Consider the following 23065-nt stretch of genomic DNA (forward strand, 5'->3'; position numbering starts at 1 on the left):
CATAATTTTTTTATCACTTTATTTCGCAAAACATAGTAAACAATTAAATTATTTCGTAAAACGATACTACGTCAATTCCACCTAAACAAGTAATAGTGCCATTACTCGCGCTGGCTTCCACGCCTCCACGTCGCCAAAAGCGCCGTTTCTTTAACAACACTTAGGACGACTGCAGGCACATCAGGTGTGTTGCAACAAGCTTGATCGAAAGGAAACTTTTTCCAATTTCTAGTGGCTGCTGGCTCTGCACAACAATAAATCATCCACACATGACTCCGTTTATCGTTCCGGAGGTGTAGCTCATTGGTAGAGCGCTCGCTTCGCAGCTTTTTCTACATTGTGTTGCTGGAAACGTCACAGTAGTGTTTCTATTAGTTGTGTTTGATGAATTATTGTTTACAAGCTCGACTCAGTGATTCATGTTATTCGCCATTTCTTGAACTTTTTGATGTTCCCTTTACTACGTCTTCATGTATTTGGGCTGTGTGTATGATGTACATGAAAAGGCTTGGCTTTTCTTTCTGTTATTTTTCTGGCTCTTGTCAAGTGCTATGCTTTTCATTTACACAACGTCTAAAATAATTGCATATTTTCCTCCCGCATTAACGGGTGCAGGGAATCTCAGGACCTATTAAATACTCATGATGGCAGCACTTACCTTCACTTCCAGGAGGAAGGAGTCACTCCTTTCACATAAGAAAGCCCACACGGGAAAAACGACTCACGGAAATGGGAAAAATATTTATTCGCACTCGCTAGCCTAAGGACCTACCTTCTATCAACAAATGTAAAAAGATGCTATAAGTGGCATGTTGAATGGAAAATGAGAACATGTTGTGTAAAACTATAGCAGCTTCAAGATTCTGAGAGACAGTGCCATCCCTTTCCGGTCCAGGCAAACTAGAAGCTGAAATTCTCGTCGATTATGTTTAACGCATCTAATTATACCGCTAAGCAGTAGAGTTCTACTCATGTTTCACTAGAAAGCATTTCTGAGAAACGTCAATGGCAGTAGATTTCTTTTTTAGTAACGTCACCATAACTAGTTTCACGCGGACTACGCAAATCGAGATCAGAGACTCAATAATACGTTTCTACATATCTTCCGAAACGCCTTAGGTTACAAAAGTTATTAGCCAAGCATAATTTATCCATAATAAAAATGTGATGCTGGTGCAGTCAGATCATTTCAATCACCCTTTAAGTAGATGCTTAAGTGAAACAAATTTCATGGAAGGAATTTACACTTCCTTCGCGATTGCATTGTGAGTATAAATGGAAGATATGAATGCTGCGGTGAGAAGTGCCTGGCATTGTCCGTCTGCGCAGGCGCCTACATAAGCGTGGACCAAAGCAGCTAACCGCGCTGTCTTAAAACGAAAGCTTGAGTCTGAGTACTTGGAGATGCGATGCGCAGTGGCGACTGTTCTTTATGATGGTGGCAGCAAAGTATTTTTTTCCGGAAACATGCCTCTACGGGGAAAGCGTATGATGAATACTCTCACATAAATGCAGCTTTGGTTTTTCTGATGTAGGCTTGATAGCCCGTGGCGCACGCTTGGTGAATGTTGAAAAATATTCGTTGTAGAACGCGACGCCGACGCGATCTTACGTTGCGCACGGCATACAGCAGCTGCCCGCTTACACCAAAAGAGTGAGCTAAATTTGCCCAAAATGTGATGTCATATAAAAAGAAACAAAATGAAGTAAGCATAAATGCAAATCAGCGGTAGTCGTCTAGTGAATAACGAGGGTGGTCAAATGCAATGCTGCGGTCATGCAGATGCTCTGGAGCAGTAAAAATCCAGGACGATGTGTTCCTTAAGGTGTTGCCAAAGAAACACTAGCGTGTGCACGAACTGTTGCAAACAGTACAAAGAGAAAACACGACTTATCCTAAAAGAGAAAAAAAGGACATTTATGTGCTTCTCCCATATCCAAAGACGTGGGCGTTGTAATGGTAGTGCGAGGTAATGTTAGAGTTAGAATTATGTCGTTCGCGGTGGCATTGGTGCCTTGTGCAAGTTAGAAATCTTCACATTGTTCCTAATGCCTCCCGATAAATTACGCCAAATCGCGGCATCCTGTAAACAGCTGGCATTACGGATTTTCAACAGTTATGTGGTGCCATCATAACATCTTGGTCATCCTTCGTGCCATGATATTCGTCGTGCAATCCTACTCATTGTAATAACGCGCACACAGACGCATAACTCAGCCCATTGACGACAGGTGAATAAATAGGCTGAAGACCATTCTAGAGCACAGCGCATCTGCGTGTATCAATAAAATATAGTCTTATATGCAACCTTCGTGAGCACGCTGTATTAGTGCACGTCGGCAGTAACACGACAGCTTTTAACCTTCACAAAAAAAAAGAAAAAAGGAATGCGCTACCACACTCTTTAGACTTTACAAGCTCATACGTAATACAGAAGGACTACAAATTCGGTAGGTTGCCGCGCCGTCATCGTCTGTCACTACTGGCCACCGGAGGAAATACACGACCGCACGAAAGCAGCGTCCTTGAATATGTTTGTGACGAGGCGGACAACTTAATTGCATAAATGATGTGTGAACGACGCAAAGCGCATTGCTTTCGGGCAGGAATTCGCATTCGGAGACATTCAAGTTAGTGATGCCTCTACCGCACACCGAGACTTCATTTTTCTTAGTACGCTAAAAATGCTAGACAGATTTTTTCTTCTGTACTGACAAAAGATTCTGCCATTATTTTCGACGAACAACTGTACTTAAAAGAGAAATTTAGGCAGTGTAGTCTCTTCCTGTCATCGCCACAGTGTATACCCTGCCGAACACTGTAGCTTTGTTGCGAAGAGGCATAACATGACAAAGAATTTAATCGTCCCCAAAGGACGATCGAGCTGGAACAGAAACCGAAACTTTATAAGAATGCCAACCTGGCTTTCCCGAATTTCACGTTTCCCAACTTATTCTGGCCCGCGCACAGCCGGAATCCTGGATAATGGGCTGCTAGTACATTTTCGTTTCTTGTATCTGTACGTATATTCTTTCCCATCATAGCTAATTGCGCAAAGCAAAAGCAACGGACCACACGTCGGACAAGTAATTGCGATTTTGACGGACGCTAGCCGCCATGTTCTTGGCAATAGTGAATTGCGAGAAAGGGCGCTTTTCTGATGGCTTTTGCGACACACTCTGTCATCTTTTTCAACTGGGCAACGAGTCAAATCTTGTTGGCGTCGGCACAATGTCACAATAAAGACATACACAACACTAAAACACTGCCTTGCTCAAAGGCTGCCCATGTGCCGGCCTTCTGTGTGCCGCTCTGCCTCGGAGTGAGAAAGCGGGGGGAGCTGACTAGACGAAGATGAAATCCGGCTGCCGTCCTACCGCACAGCGGTCGGTGCGCTCGATGCGCTGCCAGCGGCCGTGGCAGTGCAAGTGGCCGAGGGCCGCGAACCGCGACGTGCGGTCATCCAGGCCGTGTCCCGTGCAGCGGTGGCCCAGGTGCTTGCGCATGGCTGTCACCTCGCAGGACACGCACAAGCGCTGGCCTTCGCGCAGCGCACTGAACGATTCCAGGGACTCGCAGGCCTTCCGGGACTTGGTCACCTCGAACAGCACCACGTATCTGCGTGGGCGGTAGGAAAAAGAGACTCTTGTAACGCACTTACGCCGTCTCTCGACCCTTAGTTTCTCAAGGGGATGCAGGCGTTTTTTGTTTGTTGACTGCACTGATAGCACCTATATATTATGGCAACGTGCAGTGTGAGTCGACGTTCACATGTTGCGGATAACGTCAGGCTCTGACTACGCACATTGTGTAGCATGTTGATGAGAGGGAAATTGTCTTGTGCTGTATGGTATTGGAGACCGTTCCGTTCACTATGTTTTTAGTTCTACTTTTCTCTTTACACATGAACTGAAACAAAATATAATGTTCCTAAGGCGTCGATATTACGCATACATTGCTGGTCGTGCTACTTGAAGCCGACAAAGCCTCTATCGTGGTTTGAAGAGATGTATAGTGAAGTCAACAAAGGGTGGCCGCTGATAAACAAAGGGCTGGGCAACCATCGGCCCCCATCCCGCATATATATATATATATATATATATATATATATATATATATATATATATATATATTACAGGGAACAGGTTATATCAATCCAGAGCCATTGAGCTACTATTCGCCAGGCGCTGTCACGAGGAACTTCAAAGTCCAGCAGTGACCTCGAATAGACAGCCGCATCTTCGGCATCGTGTCATGTCACTGTCACGCAGTTAATTTTGCCGCAATATGCTCCCATTTGGCGCAAGTGGCGTGATCAAATACGTCTTGAGATAGTCTTGCAGCTATTCTGCCAAGTTTCTCCCATGGCCATGAAAACCTCTACAACGCATTAGAATAATTACAGCACCAAATATTCGCAAAACTTTAATGTTATACGTGTGGTCATTGCAACCGCGCCAGAACTCTCATTCTCGACCTGCGGCGTGTTTGCTTATTGTCGCGCAGATATTTCCATAATTTCTACCAGGGGCGCTATAACGTAAAACTATTCCAAACTTTTCTATTTCAATTCTGCAATCAGCCCTCCGCGATTGGTAAAAACATTTTTTTGGGCCACCCCCACTTCGCCTGTCTGCCACGCGACGTCACGAAAACCGCGATAGCTCCCCATCTGATATGATATGTACACACTGATTATGCATGATTCGACCGAACAAATGAAAAATAGTTGTTTCATATTCGACGCCTTTTCGTCATTAGCCCTCGACTATTGGTCAAAAGTTTTTTGGCTGGACCCACTTCACCTGCCTGTCACGCGACGTCACAAAACCGCAAAACTTCACCGCATCAAAGTTACGTGTACGCATTAAAGGTGCATTAATATGCGACACAAAACTTAATTTTCTTCTGAATAGCCGCAGGCTGCCCCGTTCCGAAAGGAATAAAAGATGGCTGCCGCCGATCGCTGAAGCACTGGCTACTCACACCTGCCGGAGAGCATGTGTTTATTTGCTCATAATAAATCTTTTTGCGTGGCCGTGCGACGTTTTCGAGCACTTTCGGCACGTTTACGACTGCGTCCTGCCAACTCTACTTTGCTGAGGATTAGTTTTAGTGCCATTCATAAGCTTCCGTTCCATGTCGCCACGAATTTCGACCAGCCACAGCAAGCTAACTACGGGAAAACGGACCAATCGCAGGCGCCGACACCACCCTCTTCATCCGGTTATAGATATTCAGTGCAGTGGCTCCGCCACATCGAATTCCTTTTCCACTTGAGCGGGCTCCTCGCCTCTTGTCAGCCAATAGAATGAGACAAGCCGCTCAGTGTAGGCAATGTTATTTGTTTTTCAAGCAAGCAAAAGCGATATCCTATGAACAAGGAGAGCGTTTTATTGGTTTGTTCATACAACTTTGCCGGTGACCGCACGATGCTTGCGTCGGCGGTTACGTAAATTTGACGTCAGGAGATTGGAATAAAGCATATTGGAATAGTTTTACGTTACAAGGCCCCAGGATAAAAAAAATTATGCAGATCCCACGAACTGCGGTAATATGTGTAAGCGAAGCTTTCTGCGCTGGTTGCTTCGATTGGCGATAATTTGCTGTAATGTTGACGGCGAAAGTTTCATTTCTTCAACGTTTGTCTAACACGAGAATGGTGAGCTGATGTTAAACGTTACCTTTCGTGTACCACTGCTGCTTTTCTGTGTCGTACAGAGAACACACAGGGAGAGATGTTTGCTTGAGGCGTTGTGGTGCGCCATATTTCATAACCTCTGAGAGGGTTGAGCTTTGTAATTGCCTCACACAGCACATCACATCGTGGCAGAAGTTTTAAACTAGAATTGGATTATAGGGCTGTACGTGTCAAAGCCGCAATCGGATTATGAGGCACGCCGTAGTGGAGGTGTCCGGATTATTTTTACACTGTGATGATCTTTAACATGTCCCAAATTATAGGTGCACGTGCGTTTTCTATTTCACCCCCGCTGAATTGTGGCTGCCGCGTTCGGGATCAAATCTGCGACCTCTAGCAATCCCATAGCCGCAAAGCTACCGCGGGGGGCACAAAAGTATTGATTTGACGGTCGACCACTTCCGTAATGTCGCCTAGGTGGACCCTGCGGTGCGCTTTAAATTTATGTGGTTCTGCTTCTGCACGCCCTGTGTAATGTCTCCGCTTGACATATTTGCATGGTGTTTATTTTTCAGAATTAGCAGGAATGTACTGTACCGTACCCTTGAACTTCAGCTTATCCAGTTTCTCCGCACCCACTGTCGTATAGCAGCCGCGTTTCCTTGGCTTCTCACGTCACCTCCCCCCCCCCCTTGTATGATAAGTACCTCTTGCCCTCCCTCCTCTCCACAGTTTTATCTACGTCCCCTCGGGACTCGCACGTTAGTAGAAAGTGAAGTGCTGCAGTTTCTGCAATGCTTCTGAGGGAGGTCACAGATAATTGCAGCTGTCAAAAGGCTAATTGGCGACGTCTAGGGAGCTCTAGAGGACACTGGGCACATTCGACGCGTGTCATAGCTCGAGATCACCCAATATCAACGTACTTGGCAACCGACGCTCTCAGTGGGCATATTCGGCACGTTACCCGATTACGTTCTCACCATCTTGCCGCTCTACCCACAGAAAGGCCACACACAACTTTAAGTTGTATAATTGACGCCGAAATCGTACCTCATTGCCATCGAACTACATGCCTGCAGCAAGACCATCCTCACCTTTATCGTGCCTGCACAAACCTGAAATACGCCTCAACATCCCAGGAATCATGAAGAAAGCCAACATGCCGTCGTCTGCCCTTAAGCATGCCACATTAGAACTTTTACATGATGTGCACAGTGGCCGCGAACACGTTTACATCGATAGCTCAGTCACATCTGCAAGGGCAGCTGCCGCTGTGGTGGTACCAAGACGATCCGTCAAAATACACCTATAAACGTCACATGTATCATCAAAGACAGCTGCTGAACTGGTAGCACTGCGTGCGGCTCTTCATTTCATTCAGGAGGAACCACCCCACGCATGGTCAGTCTTCTGTGATTCCAAGGCCGCCTTACAGAGTGTACTCTCAGCACTGCGCCATGGATCACATGAGCAGCTCGTCGCAGAGATCAGAGAAGTCCACCATCGACTAGTTGACGACAGACACGATATAATATATCAGTGGTTGCCTAGTCACTGTGGCATACATGGCAACGATCGAGCAGACGCAGCTGCCCGATCTGCCCATGACGGCGCCAACTGCGTTGCCATTCCTCTTTCGAGAGCCGACGCAGCGAAAAACACTTTCCGCACTTGCGCGTGACCTGACATTAGCCCAATGGAATTCATCCGATTTCACAAGTGCACGTCTTCATACCCTGGACCTTAATTTACAGCTCCGTATTCCACCCGAGCTTCCACGACGTGAGTGCACCCTTCTAGCCCGTCTATGGCTTGGAGTAGCATTTTCAAACGCCTACTCTTTCCTTATCGGAACGACCAGCAGCCCACTTTGCGACTTCTGCGGCTGCAATGATACAATCGAGCATCTTCTTTGTCAGTGCTCTCGTTTTAACCCACAAAGATCGGTCCTCTCAGCCACTCTAGACAAACGGGACAAGCGCCCAATGTCAGAAAACAAGATCCTTGGAAGCTGGCCTACGCGAATATCAGCGCGATCTGTTATGAAGGCGCTGCTGCGATACTTGAAAAACACGGGACTTTCTGAAAAATTGTGACTGTACACTGTGGGACGTAGGACTGTACGGTGACACTGCTTAATACTAGGAACGATTTTGCGGGCTGCGTTACAGTGCCCACAGAAACAGTTCGTGTGTACGTGCGTGTCTGTGTTTAGGTTTTTCTTTTTTATCCTTCTCTCTCTCACCTATTGCATCCCCTTACCCCTCCCCCAGTACAGGGTAGCCAACCGGAGATAATCTCGGGTTAACCTCCATGTCTTTCCCTTGCCTTTCTCTCTCTCTCTCTCTCTCGCTCGACGCGGTAAGGTCTAAACCAGTTTCTCCTTTCGCCTTTCCTCTCCGTCTCGCTCCTGTCATATACAAACGTGACTTACCGCGCGTGAATACACAGAGGGACAACAAGAACAACGAAGACAAGCGCTGTCTTCGTCAGATAGCGCTTGTCATCGTCGTTCTTGTTGTCCCTCTGTGTATGCATGCGCTGTAAGTCATGTTTGCAATGTATTACAAACTAGCCCGTACCCAAACCCTGTGTCATATACACACACGCTTTGAACCACCCCGAGACGCACTGTGCCAGACAGCAGAAACAGCAGCAGCAGCAGTGGGAAAGTCGAAGGAAGAGGCACAGAAACCTTAGCTTTAAATGAGGTCGGCTTCTTCGGAGATGCCAGCCAGTGCAGAGATAGAGAAGTTTGGGTCTAGACACAGAGGCGTGGCTAATTGGGCAAGGCTCAAAAGGTTCTTCAGAAATTAGACAAGGTGAATGGAGAAAGGAGCGCTGACGTCATATGGCGTCCTTCTTTTTGTGTCAAAGAAGTTAGCGGCTAGTTTCTAGGAGACCGCCCGCGTAGGCATCTGGTGTGGTGCCGATTGAAACAATGTACTACGCTCTGCGTTTTTCAGCCAGAATGCATGGTCGAACCACCTGATGCGGCGAAAGTTATTGAGCCACGTGAACCACTGTAAACATGATGTCTGCCATAAAGAAAGATGAAATGCTGCATGATCGCGGCGAGGAGATACTCATGTTGTGAAAGAATGATGATGTTAGCGTCTGCTAACCTTACTGCGCGATAGCAGCTGCTATAGCCACCAGCATCTAAGAGGTGTAGTAATGCGAGCATCGCTGCGAATGGTTCGTCTGTATACAAAGAGACCGAGGTACGAACAATCTGCTTGTACATGCTTCGTGTTGCTCGTCGCGCAGACAGGTCATACCACTAAATTCTATTTGCGAGTCAACGGAGCAAAGCTCGCAATTCTCATTCGACAGACTTATGTGTAGCGGGGATAAACACAAGCATTTTGATTCAAACAACAGCTGTAGCGAACGAATCTAATGCAGCGCACAATTTAGGACAGTTTCATGGCGGGATAACTTTTCAAAACCTAGTTCAGCTTCACCACGCGGGCAGCACGCCGCGAGCAATCACCTTCACTGCCGCTAAAGCAATGAAATTGAAAGTTCTTACCAGAACAGAGACGCCGACCACTGTGTGCGAGCAATTACATTTTAATCATTAGTACGGCGACACACTAACATGACGGTGTCGCGGAATCAATGAAACTCGGGACCACAAACATTTGTCGAGAAGATGCGCCGAAATTGTTAAGCACGCGCAATTCTTGAGGTAAACAGATTCTTCTAAACTGTAGAAGGCTTCTATATTGGGCCATGTCGCATAGAAGCGGCCCTTCCTGCTCCTTTCTGTTTTTGTGATTCCTGTCCCCAGCTTTCTCGGTCCACACATTTAGTAACAAGGATGCTTCTCGGATTCTCAGAAGTCAACGCACCCGTTGGGGAACAATTTTCTTTTTCCATATCCATTTTCATATTCAGTCTTCGTGCCAACTTTCGAATCATGAGCGTAAAGAATCACTCGCGCTTAACATATAAATAAACTGCCGTAGTTGTTGCTAGACATAAAAAAATAGAAACCATGCCAATTCACAAACTGTTTCGTTCTTAAGTGATATTTGCCATTGGGCGGTCGCCTTCGCTAATAAGGTGCACAGCATCAGCATCAACTGAAATTTTCTCTTACGAACAACTCTACCACAAGACGTGTTTATGAATACGGGCCCAGAACACGGGTTCAGGCGATGGCTTACGGTTTCGCGGTGGTGTTGTTCTCCTTGCTCAGCTCACTCTTGGGCAAGTACTTTAGGTTCTGTCGGATGTCGTACGAGTCGTTCATAGAACGTAATGGAGAGAACGTCACTGGAAGCAGCAGTGCCGTTTCTGAAACAGAAAGATAGAAAAGCACGGCAGTTAGGTACAACACGCGCAGGCATATTATTAAAAAAAATCACTGCTTCCCGAGGCCGCGTCCAGTGAGGAAAGTAAATTTCCATGTAACATCGAGTGAACACCAAAGCAGTTTAACGCATCGTGAAATTAAAATCGAAACGTATAATCTAGCTTCTCTCGCTAGCAAGCCACTGGTAATGAGAGGACGTGCTGCGCATCTTAAGAACTTATAGAGCTGACAATGCGTCATGATGCCTCATAATTATATCGTGGTTTTGTCACGTAATATTCGGGAATATAATTTTGATGTGGACGGTACAGGACGCATGCATGCCGTTAGTTGTGGTATTGTCCTGCACTTCGCATGGCTTGGGCTAACCCAGCTAGAGATGACTCGCTGCTTCCCGAACAGACTACTTTGGAACTTGGACGTCCTCATATACCCCAGAGGACGGCTATGCAAGTATTGCTTTAGCGTTTTTCAAGTTCAACCTAAATGGCTCAGGCTCCACCCATATGGGCACGACGCCCGTCCATATGGGCTGGACCCGACCAATTTTGACCTATCTCGGATGACTGATGGCAGATTAAAAAAAAATAATAATTATGGAGTTTTACGTGCCAAAACGACGATCTGATTATGAGTTACACCGTATAGAGGGGGACTCCGGAAATTTTGACCACCTGGGGTTCCAGATTTGGAATAAAAACATACGGGAATAGTTTTAAGTTATCCCGGCCTTGCCTCTGTTTATGCGCCGTTAACATTAACGGAAGTTGACTGACTTGTGCGGGCGTCTTTGCCTACTTCTATGTGATGGGGCTGCAATACTCGGCCAGTCTGCGTGCGCATTAGTCTTATGGAATGCACCTCGCGCTACATCTGCAAAAGTAGCACGGTTGCCGCAAAAAAAAAAAAAAAAAAGGCGGGAAACAAAGTTGGAAATGGCGCTTCCACGTGAATTGGCGGATCGACTGCACGTGCGTCCGCGCGCCAGCGTTATATCGACCGACAAGGTTTGCCTCGAAGGAGGCAGGGGTGGAGGGCGTTGACCTCCACAGACACCATTGGTGTGGCCCCCGATGCTGTCAGGCGCCGCGAACCGCTCTTGCCGCGAGACGCGAAGCAGGCACCTACGTCGAGACACCCGCTTCCAAGAGGATGCTCTTACGCCTCCGGCGACGCCCGAGCACTCGCGCGCCCTGACAGGGCAGCTGCGTCACACAGAACGCCGCGACATTGCGCGCGCCGTCACATAGCGGCGGCATACTCTCGCTCCCGTCCGCGTGCGCGTGACGGAGCGCGAGGGAAGCACGCTCGCTGACGGGCATCGCGTCGGGCCTTGGAACGGGAGGCACGCAAGAGGTTCCTGCCGTACTTCGTTATTAGGGCCGGAAGAGGCGCGCTGCTCAACGCAGTCTATTAATAAGTACGCGTGCGTCATATCCGAGGAACGACGGGATGACTCGTGCACGGAACTGTCATAGGTACGGCCTGTCGCTACCCGAGATACCGCATACGCTAACGACCGAGACATACGAGTACAGTCTCTTGTCATTATTATCACGCGAGTCGTCCAAGCATTTCGCTTGCGAGATGTTATATACATCGTTCCTACCAATAAACGCTTGCAAAAACGGCCTGTTATGTACGTGGAAGCTTGCAAGTGTACTTACACTCTAAACACAGTTGCACCCTTTGGGGTGCGTATTTATCACACAACGATAATCGTCATCTGTCTTGTCCGCATTTCCTTTCTTTAACGCGGCGAGCCCGGTACTTTCCAGTAACGAACGCCATGCGCGTTGTCAGCATGGCATAGCATTCCCGACAGGAAACTAACGAGCGCAGCATTTTCAAGAAAGGAAATGGGGGCACGGCAGATGGCGATTATTGTCGTCTGGCAAATATACACTCCAAAGGGTGTAAACTTTTCTTAGAGGATACGTTTCGTAAGTTCCCTTCGCGCATGTGCGTTGCGAGAAGTTTCTAAGAGCGCGTTGGCAATGCGGAGAAACCCAGTAATCAGTTTCTCTACATTTCAGTTAAACAGCATCTCTAAGCAGATCTGTGTCTCGAGAAAGAGTTTAGCTCTAATGGCTGCTCCTGGCCAGCCGCTTGCAACGTAACCTACCTCTGTGGATTTTGTCCTGTGGCTTGCTGTTGCACCGGTGGCCGTAGCACCCGCGCCTTTGGCGCAGCTCACCGCAGGACAGGCCCCCATTCCGCGGCTGCTCCAGCACGGTGCGCTCGCGACCCATGCCTCCGGATCCGCACTCGGTGTCACACTCGGACCACGGGCCCCACTCCGACATCCGGCAGTCCGTCACTATGAGAAAACGAGCAGAACATACAATTGGTGGGAGACGCCACATCGGCAGCGATCGTCGTTAGCGGCGCTGGCTAACACACCCAGGGCCAGTATAAGCCGACATGCATAAATACCCAAGGAAATGCGCGAGAGGATAGGCTCGGCCGTAGAGCATCGCACGTCCCGATTGGGGAATTCATGGGTTCAGCTCCTACCAGTGGCAATTTTTCTATGCGCCCAATTTAATTTTCCTTCTGGCGTTCAACTCATGGAGGCGCACTGGCAGCTAACCGTGTCATTGACTTTGGGTTAGTGCGACTTCAGGCAGCATACTACGACCTCCGTCATTGGGTGAACCTGAAGGTTTACAATTGACACCGAGGGAGATATAAACGAGATATAGACACCCACTACATCACGCGCATCAGGCCACTAGCACCGAAGTGTAATTATGTGACTAGGTGATAGGAGAGTTCGAGAATGCCTTTTTCGAACGCTTGAAGATCAGAGTTTTGAAAAATACTGGCACCTTGGAACGGTCGAAGGACTCACTGTCATACATGAACGCGTCAAAACGCTGCATTTCAGTAGACGCGGTATGGCGAAATTAATTCATTCATTCATTCACAAAACTTTATTTGTGTCCTGGAGCCCGGCCTTTTCAGACCGAGGCGGGCCGCGTCCACGTCGGCACCGCCAGGCCGAGCCTTATGGCGTCATCGTGGACCCTCTGGACAGCCCGTAGTTGATCTTGATAAGAAGAGCTTGATATCATCTTGTGCCAGTAAAGCCATTTTTCTTCGGGGTCGGCGAGAGTAGCGGGACAGCCCGCCAGCATGTGCCTGATGTCAATGATGCCATCGCACACGTTACATTCTTTCCTAATTTCTCTTTCGGGGTGAATTTTATTTATGAAATACGGAGTGGGGTACGTCCCGGTTTGCAGTAAACGCAGCGTGACTGCCTGAGCCCTGTTCAATTTTACGTGTGGCAGTGGGAATTGCCTACGCCCCAAGTAGTAATATTTAGTGATGTCATTGTAAGTTAGTGAGTGATCTTTATGCTCCCCGGAATGGTAGTGGGCGTCGGTTCGGTTCTGACCGGCACGGCAAGCAAGTCCTCGTTCCAGGTCGTTCGTCACCTCGTTGAGGTTGGGCCGAGTCTCGTCCACTTGTCCCATATGTGCAGGAAACCATCGGATTTCAGTTTTGATAGTTTCGACCTTGTCGATAATTTTAGCCGCAGTCCCAGCTACATAGCCTTTGTCAAAGCTCTTAATTGCTGCTTTGGAATCGCTATAGATGAAAGACCATTTACGGTTCCTGATGGCTAGAGCAATCGCGGCTTGCTCCCCCACCGTGGAATCCTTAGTGAAGATGGTGACGGCGTCCCGTACCTCGCCCCGGCTGTCGACCACTACGAAATTAATGAATGAGCCCTTATTAAAGAGTGCGGTGGCTCGTGGCCTGCGTAGGGTTAGTATTATTCTTTTTTGGGCGGCTGGGAGGGTGGGAGGTGGCATGAATTCAAGGTATAAAAGTACGTTCGCCATACTGATGAGAAGCTCGAGAGCAGTAAGGTCCTCTTTGGCGGGACTCTAAGTCCAGGAATCCGGTTGTTCGGCACTGTCAATTGTGTTTGTATAGGACTCATTTTAAGGTTGTGAAAAACCAAGATACGTGCTTCATGTCGGGCGTGTCGCTGTAGCACACTGTAACAAATAAATGTGAAAAAACAAACAAAGAACGGTAAACTTATATTTTCACTACAAATAATTACTTTCTCTTGAAGAAACATTACTTAATTAAAAAAATGATTTTTTTTCTGTTTGTAGCCGAACGCAGATATCTTTTTTGTTGTTTAACCAGGGTTGGTCCCCATTCCGTAAAGTCAAAGATTTGTCGCGAATATTGTGAGCGAAATGATATTCGTTGGTCTATTTGCTATCTTCAATTAAATTTGTGTACAGCTTAACCAGCCATGCAAGTATAGACAGATAGATCTCCTATGGGCGAGCCGCTCGGTCGTAGTCTCTGAACATGATACACTTGCAATCAGAGCTCGTAATGCCGCTCAAAGAATGACTATACAGTGTGTCGCAGCTAAATTTAGCCAGCTTTTTAATATATGCAAATGCAACATATCTGGACAGAACACTTGTAATGCTGTTTGCCTTGGCTTTGAGATATTCAAACTATTCTTTTCATTCCGCCTAATTAGTTAATTAGTCTTCATTAATTATTCAACTTCTCAAATATTATAAGTAGATGAAAAGTGTCAACAAGAAAATTGTAGAGCGACATGAAACAGTCCGGTAAGAACTTTCTGTTGCTTAATACGCGCTACATAGAAGTGTTTTTTTCTGAGCGTGAGAGAAGCCCGCAAATGCGCGCAGAATTCCCACGTGACTGGCCTCTTAAGACACTTAGTGTGTACTCATGAAACACATTCCCCGTTCTACGCGCTGTATACATGTACTAACTAGCCGAAGCCTCAGTGCTTTGTACCAAAACGTTTAAATACGCTGGCATGGAACGCATGAAGAATTCTGACTCTTTCAGGTTGCGCCTACTCGCGGAAGATTCTCGAAACGATTTAAAGCGCTCGTTCACGTAACGCACGAACGCTTCAAAGTGATTTTGTACATCTTTCTTGACTCCTAAGCACTTTCTGGCGATTGGCTCTCATCACGTGCGGATTACAAAACAACATGAAGCCTCGATTTCTTTTTTCTAAGCCGCACCACAGTGACATTTATTAGTCGCATTTCTAAAGACTCCGCCTTGGATGCTTCGTGAGAAAACGCATCAGCGGTGCGTAGTTCAAGTAGCACCGCCAGAGCAAGCGTCAGTTAGAAGGATTTCCAAACGAGACAGGAACATTTTGTCCGGCCTGGTTCCTAAATAAATTAGCACACTCTTTTGGAACGATAAGGGAACGAAGTGTGGCATACTTTGAAAACATATACTCTGGCTCTCCTTTTTCTTGTGCTACCCTGTTACTTTGCGCGCGTCCTTCACCCTTTCCTCCTCCTCATCTTGATCGCAAGGTGGCTTAAACTGCAAGGAAGAAAGAACGCAAGGGTCGCAGTTAAGGCAGCGCGGTGTCTGCTCGTTCTGGAGGCGTTGCATATGACCGCGGCAAGTGCTAACAACGCTCTGACCAGTGCCGTCCTTCATTTTTTGTGTTGGCTGTGCGGATGCTTCCGGCCCAAACGCTTTGCTCGCTCCAACCCGTAAATGTGCCAAGCGTTTATCGTCTCACCGTTGTGACGGGCTGCTCCGGAATTTAATGGCCGAACGGCAGCTACTTGGATTCTAACAAACGAAGTTCAGCACTACAGTAGTGAGCATATTACGTTACTCTTGCTGAATTTTCCCCTTTTATGAGAATTGAAGTCGTGCTCACTGATCGCAGTGTTAGAGACCTCGCTGCGTTCGCAGCAACGTGCCCCATTATGCACTGGAACAAACAGGCTGTTTCCTACTCAAACTGAATGATGAATCATTGCTACACCACGTGACTATCGTATTGCCTTTATCTGCCTGTGAGAGACAGCTCAGAATGTGCTTTACCTTGGTGCCGCTTAAGATATAGCGCCGGCTTTTAATTGGCACTGTCCGGCACATGATAGAGCTGAATGCGTGGTCTGTCTCTTCTTTCGTTAACACTTACCCATTATATGCTAGTTACCGTAGAGAATCTTTCGGTGTGTAGTTCCCACAAACATTACCGCAGACATTGTTGCGTGCGGGTCCCTATGTATTTACTCCAGCACAAGCTTAAATGATGAATTTTAACGAGCGTGAAGCGATCGTTTCACCCTCAGGTATTGTTTACCTAAACCAACACTCATTCTTCCTATGCTTAAAATGTTGACCACATCTTAGCTAACAATAATGAAGAGCTGTTTCTTATTACTGTCCGGTCTACATAAACTGATTTTGAACAGCACATACTGAACAAGAACTGTGCACGGATGTACAAGGCCTATTTATTTATTATTTAATTACTGACTCATTTATAAAACAAGCAACCAATTACTACTACAGCTACTACTAGTGCTACTACTACTGCTATTTCTACTACTGCGCCTTGTACGTTGACCCCAACTTTACGAAGCGAGAAGCGACTCTTTGCAGATCGTCGTGCTAGGGAAGCCGAAAACTCCCCTCGCCCACGCGTGACGCCATTGGAGCACGTGCTCCCTGACACCCCGGCCGTCACGGTCCCTCCCTGCTACTGCTGACGCTGCGGCTACAGACCATCCGGGGTCATCAGTCGTTGAACCCTTCTGGCACCCCGCGCTCCCCGCTTTCTCTGTCGTGCATAGTACACTTAGTTGGAGCCATGCCAGACACGCGACACGCGAATATCTCGCGGGTCGACGCAAGCAGGGGTGTACTGGGTCGCCGCACCCCCTCACAAACGGCGCCCGTTATGCGAACGAACCGCGGTGCCGAAGAAAAAAATGCCTCGGCCCTGTGCGCCGAAGCATCTGGCCTTGAAGCGAGCTCGCGTCGCCAGTCAATGAACTCTGCCCCGCGTCGCGCTCTAGACTTTGGCCCAACCGCGGCTCTTCTAATGACGGCTTGGTGAGCCGGCGGGCTGTAATTCCTTTGTGCTCCGGGAGGCATGTAAGCTCGGCCCAGCGTGACTCTCTCTTGGCGAGGGCGAGCTTCGTTCGCGATCTCTCTCCGGCTGCCCTTGAGACGGAAAGACCTTGCATTACGTAAACGCAGGTTGCGAACGAAGCTGCTCGGGCAGACATTAAAGCGGGTCTTCTGCCTTCGCTGTCAACATCCCGTTATTACGAAACGAGCCCACGCGTTCGGTGTTGTCCACTCAATTCTGCGAAGCGCGCACAAAAGTTCAAAGGCCCGGCGCATCGAGAACAGGGCTTTAACCCTGCAGTGCCCATCGTATAATTTCATTCTGAGGCGTACGTATCCCGCTCGGCTTGGTAGCTCAAAATTATGATTTACGCTGGGAAGGACTAACTCGTGCCTACGTAGTAGATTGTTCAGCCTGTCAATTAGTAAGTCCTTAATTGCTATAATAGTTAAGTTCTCGCTCATATAAGCTTTTTCAACAAATCTACATACTCTTCGTGGTCAGACGTCAGACGCAAATATCAACAACTTGTGATAATCTTGCTTAATATGTACCCATGCTTGAACATTACAGGCTTAACAAAATCATGTGTTGTTGCAGCGACGGCGTAAATAGCATATACAGTGGATAATTTGTCTAGGCCAAACATTGTTAGCTGGCTTCATGCTCACGAAGACTTATTCCAGTGAAAGCGATGGTTATATTGTGACGCAGTGTAAACTGACATTAGGTGAAACGTTAAAATTATGTATATTTCTTGTAGAAAAAGACGCATAAACGGGACAGGCGGGCACTGCAAAAGAAGAAGAAGTTGGAACAATGAGTAGCTCTTTGTCTGGTTTCGTCGCGTCTCGATAGTTCTATACACATTGGTGCCGAAACTTGGGCGCCACTTGACTAATAACTTCAGTTTGTCATAATGACGAACGTCAGAGTATAGCACCCACCGCTATATTTCCTTACCTAACAGCCACTGTCAATTCGCTTATATTGCACGGCACAAAACAGCTCCTTAAAGACCTATAAAGGCCTATATGTTAAGTGTATTAGCGAGTGCGTGCGAGTACGTTTGAATTACGTGACTGTTTTTTTATTATTATAATTGTGGTTCTGGTATAGAAAAGAATGAGTTTGTGTGCTTTAACTTCTCGCAACTGCACAGAGGAATAGAATGGGTGTTGCAGGCGACGGCTCGGGAATAAGCTTAGTCGCCAGAGTTTCTCTCAAGTGCGGCAAAGTGTAAGTATACGCGAGGCTTGCAGCATTTCGCCCGAGGGAATGCGACCGCCGGAGCGGGGATTTGAACCTCGGACCTCGTTCCCGGCAGAAGAATGACCGAGCCGCTCAGTCACCGAGTCGGGCGACAGAGGAAAGGAAAATATACCATTATTTTTGGAGGACAATGGTAATACCGCATGCTTGGTTCAAGTTGAAAATAAAATTCACTGCATGGATGCCAGCGAGCCTGGCAGCTGCAGGTGGGCGACGATTTTCGTCGGTGCACGTAGCCGTCTTCGGTTGACAGAGGCGATCAGCACTGATGCAGCGCCTGGGCAAGGTGACCATACCAGGTGCTGATTTACAGACCTTTTCGTTCGTGGCGCCCTTTGCCATTGGCCTGTCGCGTTCGTTCATATGGTCAGCATCAGGATGGACTGAAATTTTTCCTTTCGAATAATTATAACAATAGAGTTTTGCGTTGTGTGTGTGTGTGTGTGTGTGTGCGTGTGTGCGTGTGTGCGTGCGTGTGTGTGTGTGTGTGTGTGTGTGTGTGTGTGTGTGTGTGTGTGTGTGTGTGTGTGTGTGTGTGAACACGGGCCCGGACTTCTTTACTTTGCTTTCCTTTAAGTCATTATGCACGCATATGGACACGCAACTTCTTTTTGTTTCATAATTAATAGCTGCGAAATAAGAAAGTGGGACATAGCGGAAATTACAAATGAACCTGTCCCCTAGCGTAAGTGAGAAAATTAGTGAAATTAGGCACGCGATGTCAGTGTGCACGAAAGATAGATTGTGCTATCATGTCTACAGCGAGACCGTACGATGTTTCGCTGCTCGCTCGACGTCTTGCTCGTGATGAACGTTGTTATAATGGGTTGCTTTGGGTTGCGAGAGAGCCCAGTGCTGATCAACTACATCATGCGTGCTTTTAATGAAGATTTGGTTTGTCTCCAGTAGAAAGGGGGATATCTGGTAGTACATAGGTTCAAAAACATTATGCTGTTTCTTAATTTAAGTACGTAAGAAAAATTTCCTAAACGTTCGTTGTATGTGTTTAAATATTTTTTTTATACACAGCCTCCACCGTGTTACCATGGAATTGCGTAGCTTCATAACTCTTTATCAACATTCGTCGCACTTCGTGGCTCAGAAGGACGGTTCCCTACTGTCATCTCCCCTTTCTGCCTTTTAAAACTCTTACAGAATAAGTTAGCTATACTAAAGAAAACCGCCTGTTAGGGCAATTAAATAGTGCTCCTTCACTCACTTCAACTCTTGCATTGTCACACACCTCCGAGCTCTCATTCTCGTACCTTCAATTAGGTGGCGAGCTGGAAACGAACAACTTGAAGGGGGCTACAAACTGACGAAGGAGCAAGAAGGACGATGGAAGCGAATAAATCGCAGTCCCGAACATTGCTTTTATGTTGCCCTCACCGGCGCACCGCCAGACTCAACTGTGCCGGTGCATTGTAGTTCCCATGCGGGATAGGCCCGTATTCACGATAAAACACTTACGCTAGAATTGTTCGTAAGAACAAATTTGAGCCAATTATGAGGCGACCCCAGGCAGGAAGCGGCTGCCAACGCCTCCCCATTTCTATGAGTTTCTCCCCTTCAAATGACATATTGGACACTAAAGCGCAACGCTAAATGAAGTTAAACTGCTAAAAAAAAATTCTTTCAAAATGCTATTGTGACTTTCTTGGGGGAAAGGGAGGGGTGAATAATATTGTGTGGATGAGCTTGAAGCCCAACTTCTGTTTCTTTTAATGTTATTTCGCGCCATTGAGACGTTGTGGATTTCAGAGCCCTTATCCCTGTTTGAATCATTTTAGCAGTGGTAAAGTTCTCGAAACTTACTAGGATAAGTATTTTGTTCTTTGAAAATGCAGTGTAGTCTTTGTTCTTTATCGACAAGCAGTTAGATGAACCCTTATGCACGCGCTATCAATATCCATGGCATCTTGGTATTGCAGTGCGCCAACATAAGGGTATATTCGCCAGCCGTATATTGTTTTCACTTTTCTTTATTTCAGGATCTCTCCTTTCCTCGTAAAGTGTAACTTAATATACAGCCTAATTTAGTACACGCTTCGTGTCTCTTTAAACAAATTTATTAAAGAGGGGTTGAGGGTAAACGTAGAAAGCATAGAAAGAAAATAATCCCTAATCTAAAACTATCTGGCATAACACGACTTTTGGCGTGAGAAGGACATGGGTTCCAGATTTATGAGTGCTCTACGTAAAAGATCTCGTGCTATGTGCTCTGGAGATATGGTGGCAAACAGTATCCGCTAGAAAAATGCATAGATAAATGCGCTGTCCCCAACACGAATGTGAACGGCGGCCAACTGATCATGTGCTTTTGAGTGGCGTTCGCGGAGCTTGAATATCAGCACGACGTTCCTATCGGTACAAAGTTTATAAGTGACCACATAGCAGGACGAAATGTCTCAGCTTGAACAGCTGGAGGCAAAGGGTGCGCTAAAGGTCTCCTGGAGAACCGTCTTGTATTGAAAGTAACGCGTACATCCAGGCAAATATGCTGAAGTGAAACCTAAAGAGGTAACTTCGCATTCTAGATTCTCTCGAATTTTTTTACAGTTTCGGTTTTCGGATATTTGAGGTAGTGGTAATGTAATCATTTTGGTATAAATCGTACATTTGGCGTTCCTGATTGAATAGGTTAATCAGCACAAAGGCGCACTTGACTGATCTGAGGTTTAACAATACTTTTTATAGAAGCCACAGCATGCATGTCTCGAAATGTATTACTTGCACTAACGCAAACAAGCGTGATTTACAGTAGAACCTTTATTCAATTGACTTTCTTCCCGTATTTTGCATTGACGAGCACTCGTTCCCCTCATAAATAAATTGATAATTACACTCACGAGCAGCCAGCACCGAAACATATTGCGGTACCGAAATGTGACGGGGGCTCTACAAACGCTCGCACACTCGCGCGCAAGCAAGAACTGCGCTGCGCATTTCGGTGCATCGAACCTGCTTGCCCATTTTCGCCGTGACAAGGGATGTCCTGAAGGTGCGTTGTAAGGGAAAAGACAGTCGCAGTTGTACATCTAGACTATTTCTTCGGGGTGTTGCCAGTCTCATTATTTCAATATTTTTCCCCTTGCGAGCGGAGAGTGCTTTTTGCCTCAAGGCGTGTACTGAAATAGGAAAGTGCGTGCCTCAAAGGGCGTATTTCAAGTGGAGAAAGAATATTGGTGGAAGAATGGTACACGTCAAAAATGACTGCATCAGTGCGTATACCAACGGCGGCACATGTGACATCCATATACCTTCGCTCATTTTAGCAGTATGTCCGTTTCCCTGCAGTGCACCACTGTTTCTACATTTATTTTATTGAGCAATATTAAAGCCTTTGGTTCCACTGAAGAAGGCTACCTCCGGAAGCCAAGCGACATGGCAACTCGCGTGTTCTATACGCACTAACAAGAGCTAAGAAATCGTAACCCTCCTAAAACGATGTCGTTCGGTGCTCTGCGACGGTTAATATGAGCGTCGGGGCGTAAAACCGAGCAGTGATGGAATTTTATGCGTGGTTGCCGAGAAAGTGCTCTCACCTCCGCAGGACTCCTTGAAGTCGTGGCAGCAGTCTCCGAGCTGCATGCAGGCGTGGTCGCAGTAGCAGGACTGCTCGTCTCGCTCCTCGACCAGGGCGTTGGGTCCGCCGGTGGCGCCGATGGACGAGTGCGACATCATCTTGCGCACCACGCACGACGCGTCGCGCCCGGGACAGCACAGGCCCGCTGCCCGGCACGAGCCGTCGCCGTGGTGCCTGCGCTCCGGGGCAGCCCGCACAGCCTGACCGCAAAGCAGCAGCAGCCAGAAGCCGAGGGCCGGCCCGAGCCAACTCGATACGCGTGTCATCCTGCTTTCGCTGTGGCCCTGTCGGCGCTACTGCTTGTGTGTGTGTTTCCTGGCTCCGGCTTCTCGACGTCTGCGCCTCGCGGCCAAGTCGGCGGGTGTGTGGTCGCGGGATTGTCGTCGGCTGGAAGACGTCGATCGCCCTCCTCCTTCGCCTCCTCCTCATTCTCGTCTATTCGTTCGTGGCGACTGGCTGGAGAGAGGGCGTAACTGGAGGGGGTACTTAGGCGGGGGGGTCCCCGCGCAGGTCTCGAGGCCTGCGTTGTCATTTCTCTATGCTTTTTTGCTACAGCTGGCCACCAAGAAGGAGGGAACCGCGGCGGGATAGAGGAGGGGGGCTCCTCGCCGCTGCGGGGGTGTTTTGCGTGTGCCAGTGTGCGTGTTGTGTGGTTCACAGCGGGTAGGGGGGTTGCGGGGGGTGGGGCTGGTACAGCGACGGGGCCATTAGTGCGCTCATGTAGGGACAACAGACTGAGGGTCGCCGGTACGGTTTCCCAAAATCCGTCGAAAGCCTCTGTCACGCGCGTGGATCCGGACCGCCCGTGAACAATGTAGAGAGACGTGAGCAAGAAAAGAAAGCTAGCCGGGGAACTATTTTTTCTCAGACTCACGTGACTACAGATTTAAAAAAGCCTGTAAAGTAAATCGTTGCAGAATTACATGGTAGTTTCACCTCCAAAGATCTGTGGCGCGTAAATGAAGAGGCCAAAGATGACATAGGAGAGCGCGATAATCACCAGGAGCTATGTGCTGTCCAAGGGTGACTGATCGCTTAAATGGCAGTTTATTCGTATTATTCCCACTTTGTGTTATCGAATATTACATTTTCCTGCTGCCGCAAGGAACTTTTCCTTGCGCTTATTGTATTCTTCCGCCAGTCACCGCCCGGAACTTGGCTGAAAAGAGCGTAGCACACTTTCTTCACACTTGATGTGCCCTTTTATTGCATGCAGCGCCATGTCGAAGGCGGCTGGTCTAGAGTAGACTGCCGTTAGACGAACCCGGTTAAGTCAAGTTTTCGGATACGAGAAACAATGTATTTAACAATGTAGAAAAATTACG

At 47.6% G+C, this 23065-nt stretch overlaps 1 protein-coding gene across 1 annotated transcript; it reads right to left on the bottom strand.

Moving 5' to 3' along the window:
- Nucleotides 1–721: 721 nt before the first annotated feature.
- Nucleotides 722–22117, bottom strand: LOC142576429 (somatomedin-B and thrombospondin type-1 domain-containing protein-like). The gene is made up of 4 exons (XM_075686558.1): nt 21700–22117; nt 12092–12286; nt 9818–9947; nt 722–3619 (listed from the first exon to the last, which is right to left on the bottom strand). The coding sequence occupies exons 1-4, from the start codon at nt 22004–22006 to the stop codon at nt 3346–3348; spliced, it is 906 nt and encodes a 301-aa protein (XP_075542673.1). The 5' UTR covers nt 22007–22117; the 3' UTR covers nt 722–3345.
- Between the last annotated feature and the right edge of the window lie 948 nt (nt 22118–23065).

This window comes from Dermacentor variabilis, chromosome 3, assembly GCF_050947875.1.
Source record: "Dermacentor variabilis isolate Ectoservices chromosome 3, ASM5094787v1, whole genome shotgun sequence".
Lineage (NCBI taxonomy): Eukaryota > Metazoa > Arthropoda > Arachnida > Ixodida > Ixodidae > Dermacentor > Dermacentor variabilis.

Excerpts from the sequence above, each read along its gene's own strand:
- LOC142576429 (XM_075686558.1), bottom strand. The coding sequence starts at position 22,006 with ATGACACGCGTATCGAGTTGGCTCGGGCCGGCCCTCGGCTTCTGGCTG. Across the intron at positions 9,948-12,091 it reads ACAGGACAAAATCCACAGAG|AAACGGCACTGCTGCTTCCA; the intron begins GTAGGTTACGTT and ends TTTCTGTTTCAG. Across the intron at positions 3,620-9,817 it reads AACAACACCACCGCGAAACC|ATACGTGGTGCTGTTCGAGG; the intron begins GTAAGCCATCGC and ends CCGCCCACGCAG.